The 25476-nt window shown below is 34.3% G+C and overlaps 1 protein-coding gene across 4 annotated transcripts; it reads left to right on the top strand.

The window, feature by feature from the left end:
- The first annotated feature begins 8448 nt into the window (after nucleotides 1–8448).
- Nucleotides 8449–14457, top strand: LOC110604118 (homeobox-leucine zipper protein ATHB-15). Of its 4 annotated transcripts, none has more exons than XM_021742220.2 (19): nucleotides 8450–8826; nucleotides 8992–9214; nucleotides 9311–9467; nucleotides 9770–9873; nucleotides 10019–10109; nucleotides 10673–10768; nucleotides 10852–10965; nucleotides 11051–11134; nucleotides 11245–11400; nucleotides 11488–11562; nucleotides 11781–11887; nucleotides 11965–12157; nucleotides 12360–12545; nucleotides 12652–12729; nucleotides 12830–12964; nucleotides 13072–13397; nucleotides 13590–13689; nucleotides 13793–13942; nucleotides 14165–14457. In XM_021742220.2, exons 2-19 carry the CDS (start codon nucleotides 8994–8996, stop codon nucleotides 14309–14311), a joined length of 2520 nt encoding a protein of 839 aa, XP_021597912.1. In that variant the 5' UTR covers nucleotides 8450–8826; nucleotides 8992–8993; the 3' UTR covers nucleotides 14312–14457. The 4 variants fall into 4 exon arrangements, 3 of the variants coding, with proteins under 3 accessions (XP_021597912.1, XP_021597909.1, XP_021597910.1); XM_021742217.2 differs by having other exon boundaries at nucleotides 8451–8826; nucleotides 8989–9214; XM_021742218.2 differs by having other exon boundaries at nucleotides 8451–8883; nucleotides 8989–9214.
- Nucleotides 14458–25476: the final 11019 nt, after the last annotated feature.

The following is a 25476-nucleotide window of genomic DNA, read 5'->3' as shown; positions in this document are numbered from 1 at the left end:
ACACGCGTTCTGTTCCTAGTGGTCCCCCTTCCCTTATACCTATGCTAGCCTGGTCCTGCTGTAGGCTTCCATCATCAACCACGTGTCCTTTTACTGATTTTCTATGTTAAATTTTTTTAAAAAAATCCAGCTATGAAATAAATTCGTGAGAGTTGAAAATTATTTTAATAATTCTTATTAATTTATAAAGAACCGGAGCCCTGGCTTAGCTGGCGAGGAGAGGAGAAGGGGAGAGTCTAGAGTGATCACGCATGCCGGGGCCGAGGGCCACAAAGAAGGGGGACCCACGGTGAGGTGGAGCCCAGGAGGATATGGTGTGGTGGGCGTGAAACACAAGCTACAACGAAGAAGGCGCAGCGCAGTGTCGTGGTTTGATAAGCTAACATATAAGTATGTGGAGGCACGCTTTTTTATAGAAACAGGTGGAGTGGAGTGGCGGGACATGCCGTTGCTTTTACCAGCCGATTGCCTTTTTACTGCCGTCTCCCCCGTTAATCTTTTTTTACTGTTCACCGTTCTCTCTCTCTCTCTCTTTTTTTTTTTTCCAATGCTATTATTATTTAAAATCTATTTTATAGGTTGTATAATTTTATTAAATTAAGTTAATTTCAAATATTTTATTAATTAATACAACAAAATTTAAAACTCTTATCTATTTACTTGACTAAAATTTATGACCAATCTCTGTATTTGGTTTTAATTACCGGTATTTAAAATTTTATAGAATTTAATTAAATTTTGTGTTTGTATATGTGATTTAAATAAAAATTAAAATTAGATTTCATAATTATAATTATAATATAATTAATAATTATCATGAAAATTAAAATAAATTATACAAATTTATATTAATATTTTTAGATTAAAATTCACCTATGAACTATTTTTTTCTCAATTATTCTTCTTCTTATGTATAATTAAACTCTATTGGTTAAAGTATATGAAAATTATAAAGTTATATGTCAAAATAACTATTCTTCATTTTCTCAACTAATTTATTTATTTACTATTAATATGTCTAAATAATTATATATATGATATTTTTTTCTAATTTTATAATATCTATACTTGTTATGGTCATACTATTTTTTATTGTATAAATATCTAAGATATGCTAATTTATTATATTTTTATTACTATATTATTAATATATTTATATGTTTCTTAAAATTTGTTGATATAGTAAAAAAAATAAAATTATTAATTTTACTTTTCAATATAGTTTAGAAAATGGAATAAATGAATGATAATTATAAAATTAGGCTAACATTAGTTCTTAAGTTAAGCGTTTTACATTTTAAATTATGTCATGCTAAAATAGTATAATTTTATTAAAAATAGTATATAAATGGAATAATATTTTATTATTAAAAATTAATATTTATAGTGTTGATGTTATATACCATTAAAGTGTAAACTGTTGCTACTAAATAGGAATACGTGATAAGTATCAAACACATAAGAAATGCAGACCAATATAAGAAAGAGAAGTTTTGAACACCTCAACACTCGGACTGTTGTTAAAAGACTCGAATTTCCGTTAACAAACTAGTTTTCATACAAAATAACCGTTATCAAGTATAGTCTAATATATCTGTATTATATTTATGATTATAAAATTTTCAGCTAATGATTGACGATATATCAAATCAAGTAGACGATTATACTACCGTCAAATTATAAAAGCAATATTATATTCATCTATGTATGATATAAAGGAAAATTTCACAGAAATCAAGGTGTCTTATTTTTATACGCTAAAACTCTAAATAATTCATAACATTTTTTCTACTTATCGAAATACTGATTAAAATATCAGAATCGCTATCGTAGACATTCATTATCAATTCATATTATTCTTTTTGTAAGTTCTGATTAATTATAGTATAATTTTATTTTAGTTATATTATTAATTTAATTTTTGCAACATCAAGTGTGATGAAGTATGTATAATTTTATTTAGTAAAAAAATTAAAATAAATTTATTTTGAAAAGAATTGAAAAATGAAAAAAAGAATAGAGAGATTGAAAACATATATAATTTTCTTTTCACACCCAAATAGAAAAAGAAGTTGGTTTGTGCAAGGTCAACCTCTTGTCTTATCAGACAAAATCAAGATTAAGACTGGGAAATTTACTCAGCTTAATTTCATGAATTAGTGGGTATTTAATTCTAAAGACGCGTATAATGTTTGAAAAAATACAAATACGTAGAAGAAAAGGCTCTTATCTTTGGATGCGAAGACCCACTAGAGTTGGTCTGCCATTAATTTTGCAGTTTGGTGGGTATGATAAAGTTACAGTCTTTTTACACTTCCTCTTTTCAATGCTTGGAATTGGAAAGGCTGCTTTGACTTTTGCATTATTGTGGTTAATTTTGCATTGACTTTACTTTTCTTTTCGGTAAAAAGAGCGGAAAATAATTAGTGCAATTGAGAAAATTAAAAAAAAAAATTATTATATTATTATTTCAATTATTTACACATTTTTATTCAAATTTTAAATTTATATGTTATACATAATAATTATTATTATATTATTGATCATAATAATAAATTTCAACAATAATTTGAAATGCACTCATAGATATAATACTGTGGTAAATGTATCCGACTAAATTTGAAAAATCTTAATTATACTCTTTTAAATATCAATTTTTATTTTAAAAAAAATTAAAATTTATGAATATATATTTTTAAATAATTTTAAAGTCTATATAAATAATATTGCTTAAAAAATATAAGTGTCAATTTTTTTATTCTTATTTTTGTATTTTATTATTTATAAAATTATTTTTAAATTTTAAATATTAAAATCTTATTTTATATAAAATATAATAGTAATTATTTAAATTTTCTTTTACTATAAATACATGTAAACTTATATAAATTGCTATCTAAAATTATTCATTAAGGTTTTAAAATCAAATTATAAATTAACAATTTAATTATTAATAAAATTTTATAGTATGATTTAAAAGTATAAAATATAGAAATATTAAATTAAACTATCAAAATAAAATAATAAATAAATTTATGTGACGCATTAGCAAATTTAAAATAGCTAGATTTTTAAAGAAATATACTCTATATTATCTAACGTTTAGATATTTTAAAAAATTGATTGACAGAAAATATTTGTTTAATTAAAAATTAAATTAAATTAAATTTTAAAGAAAATAATTTATTTTTCAAAACAGGTGCGAGTGAGTGATGTTTTGAATTTTGATAATCTTATTAATATTTTATATATAAACTTATTAATATTTTTTTTATATTTTTTACAATTTAATATTAAAAAATAAATTATTTTCTTTTAATAATTCAATATAAATTTATTGATAAATCATTTATTAATAGACTATTAAAACTCGTTGGTGATATTTTACCTATAAATTTTCAGTCCGTTTGTAATTTTCAAACTAATTATCCATTAAAATTAATAAGAAAAAATTGAGAAGTGTTTAAAAAAAAGAAATGAAAAATTAATAGAATGTAAGAGAAAATGCGAGATGATGAGAGAATGATTTAAAAAGAGCAGAAAATAAGAGAAAATGGAAAAAAAAAAAGTGATAAAATGGAAGAGAATAAGATAAAAGGAGGAAAATGAGAGAAGATGAAAGAAGATAGGAGGAAATGAGAAAATAATCTAAAATGATAGGAGGAAACTCTTTAATTCCATTACCGTATAAGAAAAAGGACAAAAATCCAATTATTAACTGCTAATGCAATTCAAAGCAACTAGACATTTTTTTTTTCTTTTTAACAATAAATTTTAGCACTAGAGATTGTATGCAAGGACCATAAACTCTTACCATGATTTGGTAAATCATAGTTCAATATGGAGGATTTGTTATTATGATTACTATTAAAGGAGTTTTAACAGCTCCTTAATCAATGTATGTTAGAAAAATCCTAAAAAACAAAAATTATTAGGCTTTTAATTTGTGAATTTATTGCCAGTTATTAAAATTTTTTTTATTTGTCTTAAATTATAATTTTTTTTTTAGATAATAATTTATTATTTAGTTTCATAATATATTCTGATAACCGCCGGATTTCTGACATTCGGACTGATGTTGAATTTGGAGAAGGAAACAGGTCCGAAATCCAGTAAATCCTACCAAACAGACTAATCCATCATCGCGCCATTCAGGTCGTGACTAAAGCAGACGGGACTGATCCAAGACCTAAATCCATGAAGAGAGAGCCTATCTCGGTGACATGACGGGAGGTAAGAGAGTAGACCCAACTACCCCGCGGTCCTATCAGCATATGCGCTGGTATATCCGTACGTATGGGACTGTGTGACAAAGATAAATATATTGTAGCAGAATAGCGGTTACAAGTCACTGAAAAAAAAAAAAAAAAGATAAAGAGAAAATAAGTGATTTTCCTATACTAAATTTAGACACACTTTTATAATGATATTCTTTCGGAATCTAGTAACACCATATTCTATTAAAAAATAAAATTTACTAGTTTCAAAATAATTTAGTAAAGGTTAATATAAAAATTTATTAGTTTCAAAATAATTTAGTAAAAGGTAATATGAATTGAGGGCAAACTAAAAAATACAATATAAAATATTATTTTAACTATATTAATTATATATTTTTTTTAAATTTCATATAAAAATAATTTTAGGTGATTTTTTTATTGTATGGTAGGATTATTTATTTATTTATTTATTAAAGATATATTGCTAACTAATTAATGCCTTGTACTAAATATTCAACGTTTTGTTTTAAGCCATAAATTATATCTATAATGTAACAGTATAACAGCCAGCTACTTCTACTCTGACAAAAACTGTTCCACATCAAAAAAACTTATGGTAACTCCGAATTATATATAATAACTAGCACGAAATTATTAAATAATTTGGATGAATTATTTTGAGTCTAAATGAAAAATGTGTCCAAAAAATTATTTGGACCCGACTATTTCAATTGGTATCAAAACCACCCTGGATCAAATAAATTATGCAGAGCTAGTGGATCTGCGAGGAAAAGGTTATCCGTGAGAGACGAGGTGGAGTCGCTAGTACCCCCGAGGTACTAGCGAACCACAATACCTAAGGGTTCAGTCCTGATTAGCAATTATATCCGATTCAATTGCGATAAGAACGTCATAAATTTAGCGGAATCGAGTAGCGATTACGTCACTAAAAAATAAAAAAAAAAAGATAAAGAGAAAATAAGTGATTTTCCGATACTAAACTTAGACACACTTTTGTAATGATATTCTCACATAATCTCATAACATCATATTCCATTAAAAAATAAAATTTATTAGTTTCAAAATAATTTAATAAAAGGTAATATGAAAATTTATTAGTTTCAAACTAATTTAGTAAAAGGTAATATGAATTGAGGGCAAACTAAAAAATACAATATAAAATATTATTTTAACTATATTAATTATATATATTTTTTAATTTCATATAAAAATAATTTTAGGTGATTTTCTATAGTATGGTGGGATTATTTATTTATTTATTTATTAAAGATATATTGCTAACTAATTAATGCGTTCTACTACATATCCAACATTTCTTTTTAAGCCATAAATTATATCTATAATGCAACAATATAACTGCCAGCTGCTTTCGCTGTGGCAGAAGCTATCTCACGTCGGAAAATTACAGTAATTATGAATTATACATTATAGTTAGCACGAAATTACTAAATAATTTGAATTAATCATTTTGAATCATGTGAAAAATGAATTCAAAAAGTTATTTGGGCTCGACTGTTTAAATTGATATCAAAGCCATTCTGGATCAGATAAATTGTACAGAGCTAGTGGACCTACGAGAAAAGGGCTACTCATGAGAGACAAGATGGAGTCGCTCGAGGTAACAACGAACCACAATATTTAAGGGTCCGATTCAATTAGCAATTGTATCCGATTCAGTTGCGACGAGAACGTCGCAAATTTAGCGGGACCGAGTATAATGGTTAGATGCTCCCGCTGCGGCAGAAGCTGTCCCACATCGGAAAATTATGGTAATTTCGAATTGTATATAATAGTTAGCACGAAATTACTAAATAACTTGGATTAACCATTTTGGATCAAGTAGAAAGTGGATTTAAAAAGTTATTTGGGCCAGTTTGGATCCGATTGTTTCAAACAGAATTGAAGCATAAAAGAAAATAAGACTTAGAACTATCGAAGATTCAATTGTGGAATAGAAAAGAAAATGATGATTGGCAAGGAGGAGAGGAAAGTTGGTGGAGAGGTGATGACAACCAGAATTTCTCTTAATTTTACATCCTTCAAAATTGGAATAATATATTTCCATTTCCATTTCTACCATGCAAATATACACTACTCATCAATAATTTTACTTTCGAAGAAGTTAATTTATATAAAAAAAATACAATTATACCGCATTTATCTACAATTAAATTTTTAAAAAATATTTTTTATGAAAAATATACTCTTTCTAAAGTAGGAGATTTTAAACTAAATAAACTCGTATAAGCTTATTTAGTTTAAATGTGTCTTAACTAGTTTAGAGTAAATAAATTATTTTCCTTTCATTAAAAAAAAATTGACTTTTTAAAAAGTCAAAAGAAAGTACCAATAAAAAGAAACAATTTTCACACTTTTCTAATTAAGCTACTCTCACTTACTTTAGTTGATGATATGTCGTATTTGAATAATTTTGCGTCTTCTTTTGACTTATATACAATTAAGTTAGAATCTGATACATTTTATTTAGAAGTGTAAGAATTTAATTTGGATTGGAAAGGGCTATAGAAGGTTCGAGTGCTACAACAAGTTCGAGTGTTTTTGTGGGAAGTGGCGCATGAGAAAATCATGGTTAATATTCAATGTCGAAAGCGATAATTTATTGATTATGATTTATGTCCTCTTTGTGGAGCTGCAAGTGAATTTGTTTTGCATGCTTTACGAGATTGCCAACATCTGAAGCAAATTTGGAATTCTTTTTTCCCTACCAATTTTGTTTCTTTATTTTTTGATATTTCGAATGTGCTTTTACCAATTTTGTTTCTTTATTTTTTGATATTTCGAATGTGCTTTTATGGTTATATCCTAATATATCAAAAGTGGAATTATTGGCTAATGGAATACCATGGAATGTGCTTTTTAGTTTGGCTGTTTAGTGGTTATAGAAGCGAAAAAACTTGTTGGTTTTTAATGAAAATAATGACCAGAATATTATTGATGCTTCTTTTATTTTGAGCAAAAAAATATGTTCATGTATGGAGATTTTCGGTGCACGCTGGGTCTAGAACGACAAACTGGTCTTTGAAGTATGTTGGATGGAAGCCGCCAAAAATAGAATGGTAGTAGTGAATTTCGATAGTAGTGCGTCGTTGTTGGCAGGAAGGGCAAGTTGTTTTTGAAACAATGAAAGTAGATGGCTTTTGGGCTTTCAACGGTTTTTGGGCAGTTGTGGAACAATGGAAGCCGAGGTATAGGAAATATATTATGCTTTAGTATTAGCATGGAATTCGGGGCGAAAGAAGATTGAAGTTCAAACAGATTCTCAATTTGTATTAGATTTAATTATAAATATAAGTGCAAAAATTTTTAAAATTGCTAATTTAATGAAAAATTATCGTGATTTTATCAATAAAAATTGGGAAGTGAAGATAGTAATAAAAATTTATAAAAAAGTAAATACAGTAAAAGATCGTTTGGTTAATTTAATCATTAGTGATGATTTTAATTTAAAGATTCATTAATGACCTCTTATTAATGTTAAATTTTTGCTTGATACTTGATGATACGCTGCTTCTATAGCCTAAATTAATAAAATAAAGACTCTATCTTTCCTTAGAAAAAAAATTAAAAAAAAAATTATGTGATTTTATTTTATGATATAAATATAAATATAAATATATAGTGTTAAAGAATAAATGATTTTTTCTTTGTTCTTATTGTAATGTAAATATCTTTAAAATAATGAATAAAAAATTTAAAATTTATATTTCACCCATTTCTTATATCTTAAATATAGAGAAAAACCACTCAGACTACTCACGATTTATGATTATACGTAGAAATTACAACAGGAAATGCAATGACCTTAATCTTAGTCCAAAGAAAGTGAGAGCACGTACCAGCGACGCGCTTGTGAGTGCGATTTTGGAAGTATTTTTACCCACCACCCCAAAGCCTAGGGAAGAGGGAGAGAGAGAGGAAGTGGAAAGAGTTGAAAAAATTGGCAAAACAAAAGGGGAATTGAGAAAAAGCAGAGGCAGCTGCAAATGGAACAGCAATATCAACCACCGTCAAATCAAACTATGTAATAGAAAATTTAAAAATTAAGATTAAAATTAATTCCCACTATAGCAAAAGGGAAAAAGAAACAAAGATCCCAGCCAATTTAATGTTTGATTTATAAAAAAATTAAAAATAATAATAAAAGTTGTTAATGATTTGATATATGGGATGGATTGGAGGATGTGAACACAAAACAAAACAAGAGACATGCTCTGATATTCTGTCTGGTATTTAGGGTCTTTTCTCTTTTTTCTCTTCCTCCAATCCCAATCACAATATTCTCTCATTTCTTTTCTATATCTCTGCTTCAATCCTTCTCTCTTCTTCTTCATCTCCTTCAAAAGCTTCTTATCATGCTCTCTAGAGCTTTCCCTGAAAACACCCTCTTCAATTCATTCCATAAAGGCTAAAACTTTTCACTTTTCCTTTGAATAATCTATATAGTTTCTGGTTTATCTGTGTGTTTGAGCAAAAGGGGATTGGAAGAATCTGCTTTCGAAGCTCCATGTTATTCATTTGAGGCAGAAGGGACGGCGACCCGATCTGCGCCGTGTTGTTTGAAACGGTAAATTAGCTTCCTTGATGCTGGAAGAGTTTGCTTGTTCCTCCTGAATTTGAAAAGGTTTCATTTACTGTATCTTTTTATTGTATGTTGTGTGGTGTGGTGCTTGTGAAGAGTGTTGTTAGTTAGAAGAATCTTTTGATGATAGAAAATATTGTGATGCAGAAGTGATGATGGCGGTAACTTCATCCTGCAAAGATGGGGGAAGTAAGATTGCAATGGACAACGGCAAGTACGTTAGGTACACACCGGAGCAGGTGGAAGCGCTTGAGAGACTCTACCATGATTGCCCCAAGCCAAGCTCTATGCGCCGCCAACAGTTGATCAGGGAATGCCCTATACTCTCCAACATAGAACCCAAGCAGATCAAAGTTTGGTTTCAAAATCGACGGTGACTTTCTCTGCTATTCTTTCTTTGCTTGGATGCCCGCGTAAAAAGGACGTCTGTGATTCATCTTTTTAATTCTATGTCCTTTCTTTGGAACAGATGTAGAGAGAAGCAGCGAAAAGAGGCGTCGCGTCTTCAAGCTGTGAACAGGAAGTTGACGGCGATGAACAAGTTGTTGATGGAGGAGAATGATAGGTTGCAAAAGCAGGTGTCTCAGCTGGTATATGAGAATAGTTATTTCCGGCAACAGACAAATGTAAATCCTTTATTTATTGTCCTTCCATATTTGTCATTCTTGAGTGCTTAGAAAGTAAGGGAAAACAACAACCAGATGGAACTGTTAGTCTCATGGCAAGAATACACAAATAATTACTAAAACCCAGGAAAAATCCAAGTGGTTTTGTGAAAAAATATTCTTTTTGATCTAATAGATTAGTAGAGAGGATTAAGTTTTGTGGTTAATGATCTTATGAAACATTTTTACATTTGGGAATTCGGCTTTCATATTCTTTTCTTAATTTTAAATGACGGATTTGGAGTTTACTTCTTGTCTTGCAGGCGACCAACCTCGCCACCACAGACACAAGTTGTGAATCGGTGGTGACCAGTGGTCAGCATCATTTGACTCCTCAGCGTCCACCAAGGGATGCCAGCCCTGCAGGGTCAGTGGAATTCCTTTGTTTTTTTCTTTAAAGATTTATCTTTTAAAAAATTTTGGTTCATGTTGGGTCCTTTTCTGTCACCGATTTGTCCAATCCCTTTGTTTTTGTGTTGTGTGGCTTACGAGCTTCTTTGTATCTTTTCCAGACTTTTGTCCATTGCAGAGGAGACTTTAGCAGAGTTTCTTTCAAAGGCCACCGGAACTGCTGTAGAGTGGGTCCAAATGCCTGGGATGAAGGTTACTACTCACTTTACCTTTAATTATTGTTTTTACACATTGTGTTAAGCCTTATTCCATCATTCTTTGTCGTCATTCATAAAAATAGACACCCCCCCCCCCCCCCCCCACAACAAAAAAAAAAGTACAGAAACCTTGCTAAACTTGTAAGCAACGTCCAAATCATATCAGACAAATTTATGGGATACCGATTTCCTGTTGTTTTCACAGCATAAAATGTCTCCCTTTTTCCATAGTTACCTTCTTTCTCTTTAGTCTTGTTAAACTCTCACCTGAATTTCTACAATCTTCTTGTGATGAGTAAGAAACAAAAGTAAAAAAAGACTCTGCTTTTCTTTATTTTATTTTTCTCTTAGACATTATCTAAAGTCTAAGCAGGATGATCTGCCTGGGCCCCTGATATCTTAGAATTTCAGGCCTCATACATTCCTGTTGCTGGAAACTTGCATTTTAATTAATGCTATTATTGATGCAATGCTGAATATTTTTTTTGTCATTCTCTTTTTATCCTTTTCTTTTGGTATTATTCTCCATGTGACCTGTTTTGCTGTTTGCTTCTGCAGCCTGGTCCGGATTCCATTGGAATCGTTGCTATTTCTCATGGTTGCCCTGGTGTGGCAGCACGTGCATGTGGCCTTGTGGGTCTAGAACCAACCAGAGTAAGTTCTACTTTCACATTGGTAAAGTGTGTATATCACATTCTTGGTGTAAGTTGGTGAAAGATATTGGATGGACTTTGTAGGTTGCTGAAATCCTTAAAGATCGGCCATCGTGGTTTCGTGATTGCCGAGCTGTGGATGTTCTAAATGCATTGCCTACTGGAAATGGTGGAACAATTGAACTTCTTTATATGCAGGTATGTATAATTGTTTTGCAGCTAATGTTTTTGGATTAATATCGAATTATATGTACTTAGTTATGTTTTATCCTAAACTTTTCAGCTTTATGCGCCTACAACTTTGGCACCAGCTCGTGACTTCTGGTTACTGCGCTATACTTCTGTTTTGGAGGATGGCAGTCTCGTGGTATGTGATATTATGAGAACTATTTCCAATGAAAATATTTTCTATTATGTGGAACTTGCTTGTAGATACTGTGAAACTTATCTTGCTAATTTGATTATTCTGCTGACAAGGTCTGTGAGAGATCACTAAACAACACTCAGAACGGTCCAAGTATGCCACCTACTCAGCATTTCGTGAGAGCAGAAATGCTACCTAGTGGCTATCTGATTAGACCTTGTGAAGGAGGTGGATCTATTATTCATATAGTTGATCATGTGGACCTTGAGGTATAAAAGCTGCATTATTACTTTGAAGCACTTCATTCCCTTGCTTGATGAGTTAACTAATTTGGCATGCCTATTACTTTAATATAGCCTTGGAGTGTGCCTGAAGTGTTGCGCCCACTTTATGAGTCACCAACATTACTAGCTCAGAAGAACACAATGGCGGTAAGCCTATTCCTTATATAAGAGATTTCTTTATTTTTGTGATTTCTTCACTGGATGATTTCAGGGAAAAAAAAAAACGTAAGAATGAATAGTTATTTTTTCATAGAAGTCAGATTTATGCCATGGCATAAGTAAATAAGATATGGGGAAATAGAACAGACAACAAATGTCTGAAATAAAAGTCTTAAGCTCTAACGTAATCTTGGTGTTTGATGCAGGCTTTACGGCATTTGAGGCAAATTTCTCAGGAAGTTTCTCAGCCAAATGGCTCCGGCTGGGGGAGAAGACCTGCTGCTTTGCGTGCACTTAGTCAGAGACTGAGCAAGTATGTCTTTAATTCCCTCCAATTAAATATGAATATTATCGCCTTTTTTTGGTGATCTAACAAATTATTTTTTGCAGGGGCTTTAATGAAGCTGTGAATGGATTTACTGATGATGGGTGGTCTATGTTGGAAAGTGATGGCATTGATGATGTTACAGTTCTTGTGAACTCTTCTCCTGGCAAAATGATGGGTCTAAATATCTCTTACGCTAATGGATTTCCATCTATGAGCAATGGCGTGCTTTGTGCAAAAGCATCCATGTTGTTGCAGGTAAGAGTTTTAAATTTGCTTAACATGTGCCCAATTCCTGCAAGAAAACACTTGGGAACTGTTATCTAAAGGAGTGATTCAATATTAAAACATTTTTTCTAAGTCTGTTCTTGTTACTGTGCTTCTCATTTTCTTTGTATTGATCATTTTATGTACTAGAGTTACCTTAATTTTCAAGAATGTGCTTTATGTTTCCTTGTAGAATGTGCCTCCAGCAATACTTCTTAGGTTCCTGCGTGAACATCGATCAGAATGGGCAGACAGTGGTATTGATGCTTATGCTGCAGCTGCTGTTAAAGCTGGTCCCTGTACCTTGCCAGTGTCTCGAGTTGGAAATTTTGGGGGTCAAGTTATTCTTCCCTTGGCTCACACCATTGAGCATGAAGAGGCGAGTGATATAATTCTGAACTACTGTCACTCTGGTGATAGATTCTTCCATTATATTTTGATTTAATGCCAGTAAATAATTGATATAATCTGTTTGTTTATTACAGTTTATGGAGGTAATCAAACTTGAAAATATGGGATATCGGGAGGACATGCTTATGCCTGGTGACATCTTCCTCTTACAAGTAAGTGTCAAATTTTAATTCTTTCCCTTTTTTTTTTCTGATCAAACCTTTATACTTTACATTGTTGATTTCTAATGTGCTGGTTCCCTTGTTTCCTTAGCTTTGTAGTGGAGTAGATGAGAATGCTGTTGGTACCTGTGCTGAACTCATCTTTGCTCCCATTGATGCCTCTTTTTCGGACGACGCTCCTATCATTCCTTCAGGGTTCCGCATCATTCCTCTTGACTCCCGGATGGTAAGTGTTTATGGTATCTATATGATATATGCAATTGTTCTTAGTTTTTTTGTTAAACAATCTTTGAATGAATTGGTACTTAATCTTTGCAAATTCATTTGATGTAGGATGCAACTAGCCCAAACCGTACACTTGACCTTACCTCTGCTCTTGATGTTGGACCTACTGGAAATAAAGCATCCGGTGATCTTTCAGGCAATTGTGGGAGCACAAAGTCGGTGATGACAATAGCATTCCAATTTGCATTTGAACTCCACCTTCAAGAAAATGTAGCATCCATGGCTCGGCAATATGTACGTAGTGTTATTGCCTCTGTTCAAAGGGTGGCATTGGCCCTCTCTCCTTCTCATTTTGGTTCCCACGCTGGTCTCCGGCCACCACCCGGCACTCCAGAAGCGCACACACTTGCTCGTTGGGTATGTCAAAGCTATAGGTGTGTCCTGGAATCTTTCATCATGGATCTATCTACCTTCTTGCCAATATATATGTGTGTGTGAATGAAAATAGATCTAATCAGCTACCTTTTTGCTCTAGTCCTCGACGACTTAGTGAGCATCTCTTCTCAATATCACTTACCCAACAATTTGCTTTCAAAAGCATGTAACCATTTGATATTTCCTTGCAGGATCTATCTAGGTGTGGAACTACTCAAAAGCGAAGGAAGCGAATCCATTCTGAAATCACTTTGGCATCACACGGATGCAGTTATGTGCTGCTCTTTGAAGGTTTGGTTTTAACTTTTTCTCTTCCTTTTTGGCTTTAAATTATTTCGTGGCGAAGACATGCATGTTTGTATTAGATATGATAAACGTGTAATGTTACATGCAGGCTCTGCCAGTTTTTACATTTGCAAATCAGGCAGGACTTGACATGCTTGAGACAACTTTGGTTGCTCTTCAAGACATCACTTTGGAAAAGATATTTGATGACAATGGAAGAAAAACTTTATGCTCAGAGTTTCCACAAATAATGCAGCAGGTATAGTGCTATAAAATCCATTAAGCTTAAATTAATCACTTTACAGCAAAAAGAAAAGAACTAAGTAAAACTCAAATTCTTCAAAACGAGAAGAATCTCTAGGCTGCTTTAATATGCACAAGCAGTCAAAATTTAACTCTAGGCAAGTGGATATTTACAATATGAGCTGATTTTGTTTGACTTGAATACAGTTGATTAACTTACTGCCAATTATGTTATCAGGGATTTATGTGCCTTCAGGGTGGCATCTGCTTGTCGAGCATGGGAAGGCCAGTCTCCTATGAAAGAGCAGTGGCATGGAAAGTATTAAACGAGGAGGAAACTGCTCATTGCATTTGCTTCATGTTCATCAACTGGTCTTTTGTCTGAAACTGGAAAGAAAATGAAATCTAGAGAAAAAAATAGATTAAAAACAGTTTTTTCCCCCCTTCTTTTATGAAGCCTTGATACTCTATGAGCATGCTTCAATAGTAACATCATCTAGGCCCCAGAATTTCTTGGTGCCCTTCTTTTTATATTTTTGCTTTGTGCTTTATTTATGAATCACTGTGTGTTTCTCCATTTCACTCCATATCTCTCTCCAAACATGGCATTATCTTCACAGGTCCTTTGGAACTTCTTTCTATAATTTTAACATTTTCTTGGTCCAGAACGTGGGGTACGCATAGCAGAATTCCCTGTTTCTTTCTTCTCCTTTTGCTCTTGTTTACTGGGCTGGCTATCATTTTCTTTTTAATTTTTCCCAAGGTTAGTTGCTATCCATCCTCAAATCTTGGATGTGTCTTTTGCCTTTACGTCATTTTCCTTGTCTCAAGTTGGGACCCAATTGGAGATTATGATGCCTGCACTATAGTAAGAAAATCTTGTGGAGGGACCAACCCCAGTCAAATTTTGCCATTGCTATGCTGTAGATGCATGCAACTTTTTTTAGGTTTAGCAATGGACACCAACTCGTGCAAATCGAATTCTTTACCATAAATACGTTAATGAAAAATATTTTATAAGTAGATAATTTATTTTCCAATATTAGATTGCGAAGTTAAAAATAAAGAAGATTAACAAACTTATGATAAAAAAAATTTAGTAGTGTTAATAAAATATTAAAAATTTCATGAAATACTTTATTTTTTAAAAATATATATATGAAAAGAAAATAATAGAACTAAACTAATCTATTGTTTTAAAATAATCAAACTTTTTGAGCATGTTCATATATCACGAATACCATGATATGTAATAGGTTGCTTGCATTAGAATTCACGAATATGATGTATTGCATAATTTACTATTGTTGTGGATGGATATTGGATGATCCATTAACACTCGATATGATATGATATGATATGATACGATACGAAAGTTCAGGTGAAGCCCATTTTACACTCCTAGTATTATGTAAGGGAAAATCCATGTGTAACTGTTTAATAAAGCATTACAGGTAGAATCTGTAAGAATGTACATTAATTCAATCAAACACCCGAAATTTATCCCCACATGTTAGAGTTGTGAGTTTTGTCCAATTCCAACTGATGCTTGTTTAATCCAGAAACTAGAATCTTTTCTGTTTTTCATTTGTGTGGAGCATCTTTTAAGAAAGAAAATTATTATGTTGACACTTTTTAATTTAACAGGTTTAATTATTAAATATAATTAATAATTAGTAGTAGATAATTAATTATATTTTATAAGTGATAACTGATTTTAATCAATATAATTTAAATGGTTGATAAATTATGTAATTATTATTGTTCACGTGTGAAATAACCGATAAGAATATATAATAATTTATTATATTAGTGAAATAGATATGAAGATATTAATTTATTATATAATATATATAATAATTAAAATAAATTTTTATAATATAATTATTTTTTATTCACATGAATAATTTTTATCTTATAATGGATATTATAATTTGTTTAATTATTATTTATAGTATTTTTAATTAATATATTATATATTATAATTTAAATAATTTATTGGTGTAAAAATTATAATTTAAAACAATCCTAATTAATAAATTGTAAGGGTAAAATAGTCTAAATAAAAAAATATGATCAATACAATTACCCGCTAATTGAAAACGGCTCTAAAATTAAAATTGTTCCAAAATGCAACGGATAGATCTCATATCAACCATCTATAAGTTATTTTTTTTAGCTTTATGAATATTTACTAAATGCTTGATTTAACTGTTTAGATGTTTATCAACCGCTAAAGCAACACCTCTTTAGTTTAAATATAATTGATAGCTTATGGTTGATTGTAACCAATAATTAATAACTATTTTTAATAAATTATGTTTAACTATTGGAGTTCATATGTAAAATGATATATATCAATTTATGGGTAATTTTTATTCAAAATCACTCGATTTCTAATATAATTTCTAATGATATGTAACAATCGCTAAGGTAAATAGTAAGTTGTCATTATGAGTTAGGACTACGTGACAAAGACCAAATACGTAAGAAAGGCAGTCCATTCCAAGAAAGGAAGATCCGAATACTTCAAACACTCGGATCATCATCAAAGACATGTTCTTCCCTTAATAAAGCGAGTCTCGACGCCAAATTATTTTTAATGAACACAGTCTAGAGTATCTCCATTATGCCTGTAATCACGGGATCATCAACCTGTTAGTCGACAATATCTCTTATTAAGCAATCGGCCGCATTACCACTAGGTTATCGAAAAATACCATATTTACCTCCACCTCCTTACAGTATATAAGGAGAAGAATCACATAGGTAAATGTATGTTATTCTTTAATACTAAAACTCTAAGCAATTCCTCGTATTCCCTATACTCCTCGATATTAATTTGAGCGTCGAAATGGCTGATATGAGCACTCACCATCACCTCATGTTTTTTTCCTTACAAGTTCTAACCAATTACAGTATAATTTCATTCTAGCCACGTCATCCACCTAATCTCAGCAACATCATTTAGTTCTATTGCTGGAAATCTATTGAAATTTATCTGTTCATTTGGATTAAAACCGGTCTCTTGTTCCTTTTCCTTCTAAAAAAAGAATCGTACCTCTCCAATCTCTCAAAATAACCGGAATTGTACATGTTATTACGAAAGGACTTGATAAGGGCAAAAGGACTTGATAAGGGCAAAAGGAAGAATAAGCACATGATAGAGGATGTCTTGTCTGTCCATCAAGAACTATGGGCCAAGCATGAGGTAAGGTTCAGTCCTACTGACAAAGTGATCATATTCTTTCAAAATGACCCGCTGGTCATTAATATCCTCCTGAATCGGTATGAGGTAAGGCGGGTACTTATAGATACAAGTAGTTCCATTAACCTTCTCATCTTAAATATTTTTAACAAGTTAAATTTAGATCAAAAACAACATTGTTAGAGTTTTCTATCCTTTAGTGGGATTAGGAGATAAGAATATGACATTGCTAGGCACTATCAATCTTTCTCTAGTATTGAATGATGAGAAATATAGGCAAGAGTTGTATGTAAAGTTTGCAATGGTAGATATCTCATTTGCGTACAATGTGATACTTGGTCATTGTAATACCAGGCTAAACTCCGGTGTCAGAATTTTCACTTTCCGACGGAATCCCATCGGAATCCGAAATCCCGGATCTGGAATCTTTTAGAAGGGTAAAATAGGATTTTCATAAAATAAAGAGAAATTTACTTTTTAGTCCCTGAGGTTTAACGTAATTAACACTTCTGTCCCTCTATTTTGGCGACCCAACACTTAAGTCCCTCACTTTCTCTTCCGTCCAAATTCGTAGTCCTTCCGTCCATTTAAACCGTTTGGTCAAAGAGTCAAAGGTGAGATGTGATAATTTTTTCCAAAAATACCCTTCTTTCAATGTGAAAGAAGGGGTTAATTTTGTCAATTCACGTGTCCCAAACGGCTATTTTGGACGGAAGGACTACGAAGTTGGACAGAAAAGAAAGTGAAGGACTTAAGTGTTGGGTCGCCAAAATAGAGGGACAGAAGTGTTAATTACGTTAAACCTCAGGGACTACAAAGTAATTTTCCCTAAAATAAATTAAATTCTTTTTTTTGGAATCGTGTTAAAAGAAAGAAAGGAGAAAAGAAGGTTCAACCGCCTAATGTGGTTTTCAGCCACCTATAAAAGGGCATCAGCCCGAAAATGTGAGATTTCTTTCTCCATTTTCGAGCAGAGGTGAATTCATGCACCATCTTTGCCATTTTTACTGAATTTTCTTCAAATCCCTCAAAGAATTCATAAATTTATGCTGTTGTTTTGAAGATTAAGTTGTGTTTCGAAATTCTAGCTCTTGGAACCCTCAGAACTCATCTCTCCATCTCCAAAACCTCCCCTTGCTTGCTACCACCTTAGTGTTCTTCAAGAGGTAAGTTTAATCTTCACCTTTCTTCTGTTTTCTAAAGGTTTCAGCAAGTTTTATGGGTGTTTTAGTGGGGTTTGTTGATGCATGCAAGTTAAATTTTTCTTTTAAGTTAGAAGGTTGATCTTAGGGTTGTTTTTGGGTATTTTCTCCCGGGTTGTTGATGTTGCATGATGAGGATTAGGCTAGATCTAGATGTCCCTTATACATGTTGAGTGTGTGCTATGTTTCTGAGCTTTTGCATGTGTGTTTGGAGGCTTTTTGGAGGCTACATGTTTAGGGCAGAATCGGGTTTTGCTTGCTGGAGAACCTAGATTCGGCCGCCGAACCTACTTGTGGAGGCAGCCTTTTGGCTGTCTAACCTGCCCCCAAAGGTTTGACCTTCAGATCTATGAAGGGCTTTAGGCCGCCAAACTGGCCCCCGAAGGTTTGACCTTCGGATCTATGAAGAGCTCTAGGCCGCCGAACCTGCCCTCAAAAGTTTTGATTTTCATATCTCTGAGAGACCTTCGGTCGCCGAACCTACCGCCGAAAGTCCCCTGCTCAGCCTTTTTCTGCCTGTTTCCTACGTATATTCTTGTATGCTCTTAAGGGTTTCTTGGGGAGTTGTTTTGAGTATTATAAAAGTTATGTTTGGTCCTTCATTTAGGTCCATCTGTGTAGGATCAGACTTGGAAGATCGTAAAAGCCTGGAGTGATATAACTGCTTCAGTATTAGGCGAGCGTCAACCAGAGGTGAGTAGAACTGAACTGATTTATTATTTCAAAGAAATCAAAAATTTTTAAGCATGTTCATGCATCATGAATGCCATGTATATGAAATTAGGTTGTTTTGCATTAGAACTCATGAATATGATGCATTGCATAGTTATTGTTGTTGTTGTGGATGGATATTGGATGACCCACTAGCCCTCGAGTATGTTATGATGGATACGGAAGTCCAGGTCGAATCCCATTCTATGCCCCTGGCAATATGTAAGAGAAAGTCCATGTAGAGACCCATTCTACGCCCTTGGCACTATGGATATGTTATGATATGTTATGTTTAAGAGGAAGCTCTGAAGAGCACCCATCGTAGGTCAGACACTTTTGGAATCTGTAGAGGGTTACTGGTGACAAGTCCATCTTGATGTGAATTATTTGTGTTGTGACACATTCATACAATCGTATATTTATTGAAATATTTTTATGTTCTGCTTACTAGACTCTTGTAGCTTATCCCTTCCCCCTAACCCCAGGTTTGTAGGATCAAAGTTAGTTCAGGAAAGTCGGCTGAGTTGCTGGTATAGCCTATTGTAATAGTATAGTTGTTGTAACGATCCGAAAATCGGACCGCTACCGGCGCTAGGATCCAGATCGGCTTAAGGCCGCCGGGACCCGTAGCAAGCCTGACATGTAATCTGTAAACCTGTTTAATCCCATACATGATCAACAATCATACATAAAAACTAAAACTTTTCTTTCATACATTTTTTCATGTACCAATCTCAACCTGTGCATGCACTAAACATAAACATAACCATAACATTGACCCCTCTGTGGTATCTCATCAAAGCCCCAATGGGCGACATAACATGCGTTGAGTTGGTATACATAAACATCATAAAACATCTAAGATCATGTATTAAAAGGGATAACGATATCCATAGGGTCAAGCACAACTTCTAATCCTCAATATCATTATACATAACATGACTATTCAAACTTTACATCATCTTACAATTTATCATGTCCACTTTCTATCTATTACAAACACATGACTTTACTCTTCTTGACTTCTCTGTCTAGCCCGTACCTGCAATCCTGGGGGATTAGAGAAAGGGGTGAGCTACTAGAGCCCAGTGAGCAGAATAATGAAAAACAACATTTAAATTCTCATGTCATCATGTAATGCAATACATCACAACAAATCACATCTCGGATGGTATTGTCACCAATAGTCCTCTACATTCCAAAGTGCCGGGACGTAGAATGGGTACAACCGGTCTTTCTCTTAACATAACATATCATAACATTCCAATGTGCCAGGGACGTAGAATGGGTACAACCTGGACTTTCTCTTACATAGTGCCAGGGACGTAGAATGGGTACAACCTGGACTTCCATACCATATCATGTCGTAACATCATCATACCATATGAGGACTAAAGGATCATCCAATAACCAATCCACATCAACATCATAAATGCAATGCAACATATTCGTGAATTCTAATGCAAACAACCTAATTCATCACATGGCATTCATGATGCATGAACATGCTCAAAACTTTATAATTTATTTGCTTTCAATCGTAAAGGTTTATTCTACTCACCTCTTGGCTAGCTCTGACAATGACTGAAGCAGCTGACTCACTGCTGGGGTCCTCGGTTCCTCAGGTCCGAACCTACACAGGTGGACTCAAATGAGGGACCAAACAACTAGAACATAATTATAAAAACATCCCCCAAAAACCCCCTAAAATACCTCAAAACAATCATGCAAAAACATGCAAAGGAAGGCTGAACAGGGCACTTTCGGCGGCAGGTTCGGCGGCCGAAAGTCCCTCCAGAGCCGAAAGTCAGGCAGGTTCGGCGGCACCTTCGGCGGCCGAAACTCCCAGACAGAGACGAAAGTCTCCTTTCGGGGGCAGGCTTCGGCAGCCGAAAGGCTTGCCTCCCCAGCCATGTTCGGCGGCCGAAAGTCCTTCGGCTGCCGAACCTGGTTTCTGCCAAAGGGCAGAAACTTGGCTCCTCTATGCACATTTGCCTCCAAAACTTTCAATCATGCATAAACCTATTCTACAACACACATACTCAAGCATACAAGCTCCTAGGGGCTTCAAACCATCTAAAACCCCATCTACAACACGTCAAACAACACAAATCCAACATACATTGCCCATAAACCAACAAAAATCCAAAAACTCATAAAACCCTACACATGCATTTCTACTTCAAGAATCAACTTAAAACTTGTTAAAAACATGCAGTGAGCTCAAGATCGGCCCTTACCTCTTGTAGATCGAGAGGAAAATGACCCTAGCTCGGAGATGGGAGAGATTTGAGTTCTTGAACCTCAAAGCTCCAAAACTTGCTTTAAACTCGAAAATCTTCAAAATAAGATGAAAACTCATAAGAAAAATATGAAATCTCGAAGGGAGAAGCTCAAAACAGAGGAGGGGCGGTGGAGAACTCACCTTGGCCGAAAACGGGAAGAAAAGCTTGCCCATTTCGGCCATGGGGTCCTTATATAGGGCTGTCCTTACCACCTTTCGGCGGCCTAACGTGCCCCCACAGCGCATGCAAGTTCGGCGGCCGAACATGAGGTTCGACGGCCGAACCTTGGCTGATTCAAACAAGGCTTTCGGAGGCCTAAAGCGCTCCCAAAACCTCCTCACGTTCGGCGGCCGAACATGACTTTCGGCGGCCGAACCTGACTTTCGGCGGCCGAACCTGGCAAAGTCTCCAAAGCCCTTCTCCACTCAAAACTTGGATTTATTTTCATTTAAAACCATAAAATACATCAAAACATTTTATGAAAACATGGTTTTACCCTTCTAGAGATCTCCGACATCCGAGATTCCGCCGGACGGTAGGAATTTCGATATCGGAGTCTAGCCGGGTATTACAGTTGTGGACATGTATTGTTTTATGGATTAGAATTGTGCTTAGCCCTAGTGTTTGCCCTTGAAATCCCTGTTTTCATGATCCTTTATATAAAAATTTTAAATATGAGTTTATATTGAACTGAGCTTGAGGCATGTTATGTTGACCACATTGGAGCATTTGATGAGGGCTCTAGTATGGGTTTTATGTTTTCAGTTATGATGCATGCACAGGTCGAGTCTTGGTTCATGAAATATTCATATTTTTGTTATATCGTGTGATCATGTATGAGATTTTATCAAGTGTAACAGGATGTATAGTAGGCTTGCTACAGGCTCCGGCGACCTTAAGTCTATTTGAACCCTAGCGCCGGTAGCTGTCTGGTTCCCGGGTTGTTACAGTCATCCAGTCATAAACTGCCACGATATCGTTATTAACATGGGTGTTATGTGTCTTAAGTTTCTAGCTCCAGAAGGAATAGTAGTGGTCTGAGGCAATCTAAGATTAGCCAAAGAAGGTTACGAATACCCAACAAAAATTCTTGAAAAAGCAACCATGCCCATCGGCTTGCCAGAGAAGCCAAAATTTCACGTAAAACCAGAACCAGTAGACTCGATATTGTAGGTCCAAATAGGAAAGGAGCAAAAGGTATAGACCTGACACTTATTATTCACAAGCTATCTATCGATAAGAACATCAAACTAGTCCAACAAAAGAAAAGAAAGTTCACACTAGGAAGATAGCAAGTGATCAAAGAGGAGGTTAATAAGCTTTTGAATGCAGGATTAATAAAGGAAGTGCAGTATCCCACGTGGCTGGCCAATGCGGTCTTGGTAAAGAAAGCTAACAGAAAGTAGAAAATGTGCGTAGACTTCACTGACCTAAATAAAAAATGTCCAAAATATCATTACCCATTGTCGTCCATTAACAAATCAGTGGACTCGACCTCAGGTCATGCGGTAGTCTATTTCCTTAACGCCATCTCAAGATATCAACAAATCATGATGGATACTGTGGACGCAGAGAAGACCATATTCATAATAGATAAAGAGTTTACTGCTACAAGGTAATTCCGTTTGGTTTAAAAAATACATGAGCCACGTACCAAAGGTTAATGTCAAGAATTTTTAAGGACAGGGTGGGATTAATCATCGAAGTGTACATAGATAACATGGTGGTAAAAAGCCAAACATTGGAAGAACACCCTAAGGATATCCGGAGAGTCTTTGATGTCCTGGACAAGGCAGACTTGAAGTTGAACCTGAAAAAGTGTACCTTCGGGGTAAAGGCTGGGAAGTTTCTAGGATATATCATCTCAGAAAAGGGCATAGAGGTGAATCTTGAGAAGATCAGCATTATCCAAAACATCAATGAAATACAAAGGTTAAATGGGCAACTCACTGCCCTAGGCCAATTCATATCTGCTCGGCCAGAAGGTGTTTCATGTTCTTGAAAGCCTTAAAAGGCAAAGGTAGGTTTGAGTGGGGGAAAAAGTGTACGGAAGCATTTGAAAGTCTAAAAACCTTTTTATTATCTCCTTTGTTGCTAAGCCCGCTTGCAAAGGTGATGTTTTATTTTTATATTTATCTGTGATATAGAAAACAGTTTATTGGTGCTTGTTCGCGAAAACAATGGAGAATAAAGCCCAATATATTACGCCAGCCAAGTTTCTGAAAGCGGCAGAGTTGAATTACCCCCCTGAAAAATTAATATTTTCAATACTCATGTTGGCCACAAAGTTGCAACCATACTTCGAGTCATACACCATAGAAGTTAGAACCGATTATCTTCTGCAAAAGGTTTTACACAGTCCGGAGTTATCCGGATGGTTGTCCACTTGGGCAGTAATATTGTTGGTCTATGATATCAGATATATTCCAAGAAAGGCCATGAAAGTCCATATACTAGCCAACTTTGTCGCAAAGATGACTCCACTGTTAGAACTATTTAAGTCCTCTGAAGCGACCATAGAAGAATGGAAGGTTTGGACAGATAAAGCTTTCAGGGTCAGAGGTTTAGGAATCAGGATCCTTTTGCAGTCTCAAATCGACATAAAATTTCAGTATGCGGCAAAACTCACCTTCAAAGCCACCAACAACGTGGCCGAGTACGAGGCAATAATAATGGCCCTGAGAATCATCAAGGCACTAGGTATTCAAAAATCGATTGTTTTTAGTGACTCACAATTGATTGTTAATCAGTGCAAGGACAATTCAAAGTCCGAGAATCAAACCTTATCAAATATGAGGAAAAGGTCCAGTCCTTAATGGAGAAGGTCAAAAGTGGGCAAGGCAGCTGCGAACTTCGCTAGGTAGCCAGAGGCAACAATGAAGAAGCAGATCTTTTAGCCAATATGACAGTAGCAAGTGAACAACACTTGACTCAACCATTTCAATTCGAGGAGTTATACACTCTAATAATGGAGATTGAAGAGTCTTTCCCCATAGAGGAGAGGGAATCATAGATGACGCCCGTAACAAATTCTTGACATAAGATGATCTTTTCATCCAATAAGTTATCAACTAAATAGATAATAACGAAGTCTTCTAAATACGTACTAATTGATAATTGGTTGTACAGGAGGTCCTCCATATAGCCATGGCTGCTATGTGTTACAAAAGAGGAAGGTCAGGAAATCCTAAAAGATATCTATGAAGGTGATTGCGGGAGCTATGAAGGAGCACAAAAAATCGCTCGGAAAGCATTCAAACAATGGTACTACTAGCCAATGATAATGTAGGATGCAAAGCAACTTGTCCAGAAATGTTGGAGATGCTAAGTACATGCAAACATCCCAAGGATCTTGGGAGAAATGCAAGTGACCATTGGAAGTCTCTAACATTTCTTTCAGTGGGGGATAGACATCCTTGGCCCATCCTCTATAGCGTCCGGATCAAGGAAGTTTGTTATCGCAATAGATCACTTCAGCAAATGGGCGGAAGCTGAGGCAGGACAGTCCATCGCTACCCAACAAGCAATCTCTTTTATCAGCAAAAATATATTCACTAGATTCAGAATACCTAAAATAGTAATCACCGATAATGGAACTTTGTTTGCAAGCACCAGGTTTAGAGACTTTTACAAGAAATGGAAAATTGGTTTGAGGTTTAACTCAGCCTAGCACCTCCAGTCCAATAGTATGACAGAGGTCACAAACATGACCATATTACAAGGGTTGAAGAAAAGACTCGATCAAGCCAAAGGCAATTGGCCCGAGGAGTTATCCCATATACTATAGGCATATAGAACTACTCCCAGAACAGCTACTAGGGAAACACCCTTTTCCCTTGTATATGGAGCCGAAGTAGTCATCCCCATAGAAATACAAGTGAGCAGTTTTAGACACAACACCCTGAAATTTCAGGATATCCCAAAAAGATGTAATTCAATTTGGATCAAGCCGAATTCTTACTAGAAAAGGTTACAATCAAAATGGCAGTTTAAAAAAATAAAATGTCTAGAATATTCAACAGAAGGTCAGGCCGCGAGCCTTTAATGTAGGAGACTTGATCGTTAAAAGAGCAGACATGACAAGTGGCAATGTCGGACCCGATAAGCTGTGCAAGAACTAGAAAGGACTGTTTAGGGTCTCAAA

The sequence above is a fragment of the Manihot esculenta genome, chromosome 16, assembly GCF_001659605.2.
Source record: "Manihot esculenta cultivar AM560-2 chromosome 16, M.esculenta_v8, whole genome shotgun sequence".
Lineage (NCBI taxonomy): Eukaryota > Viridiplantae > Streptophyta > Magnoliopsida > Malpighiales > Euphorbiaceae > Manihot > Manihot esculenta.
This window is presented reverse-complemented; position numbering and strand designations above follow the sequence as displayed.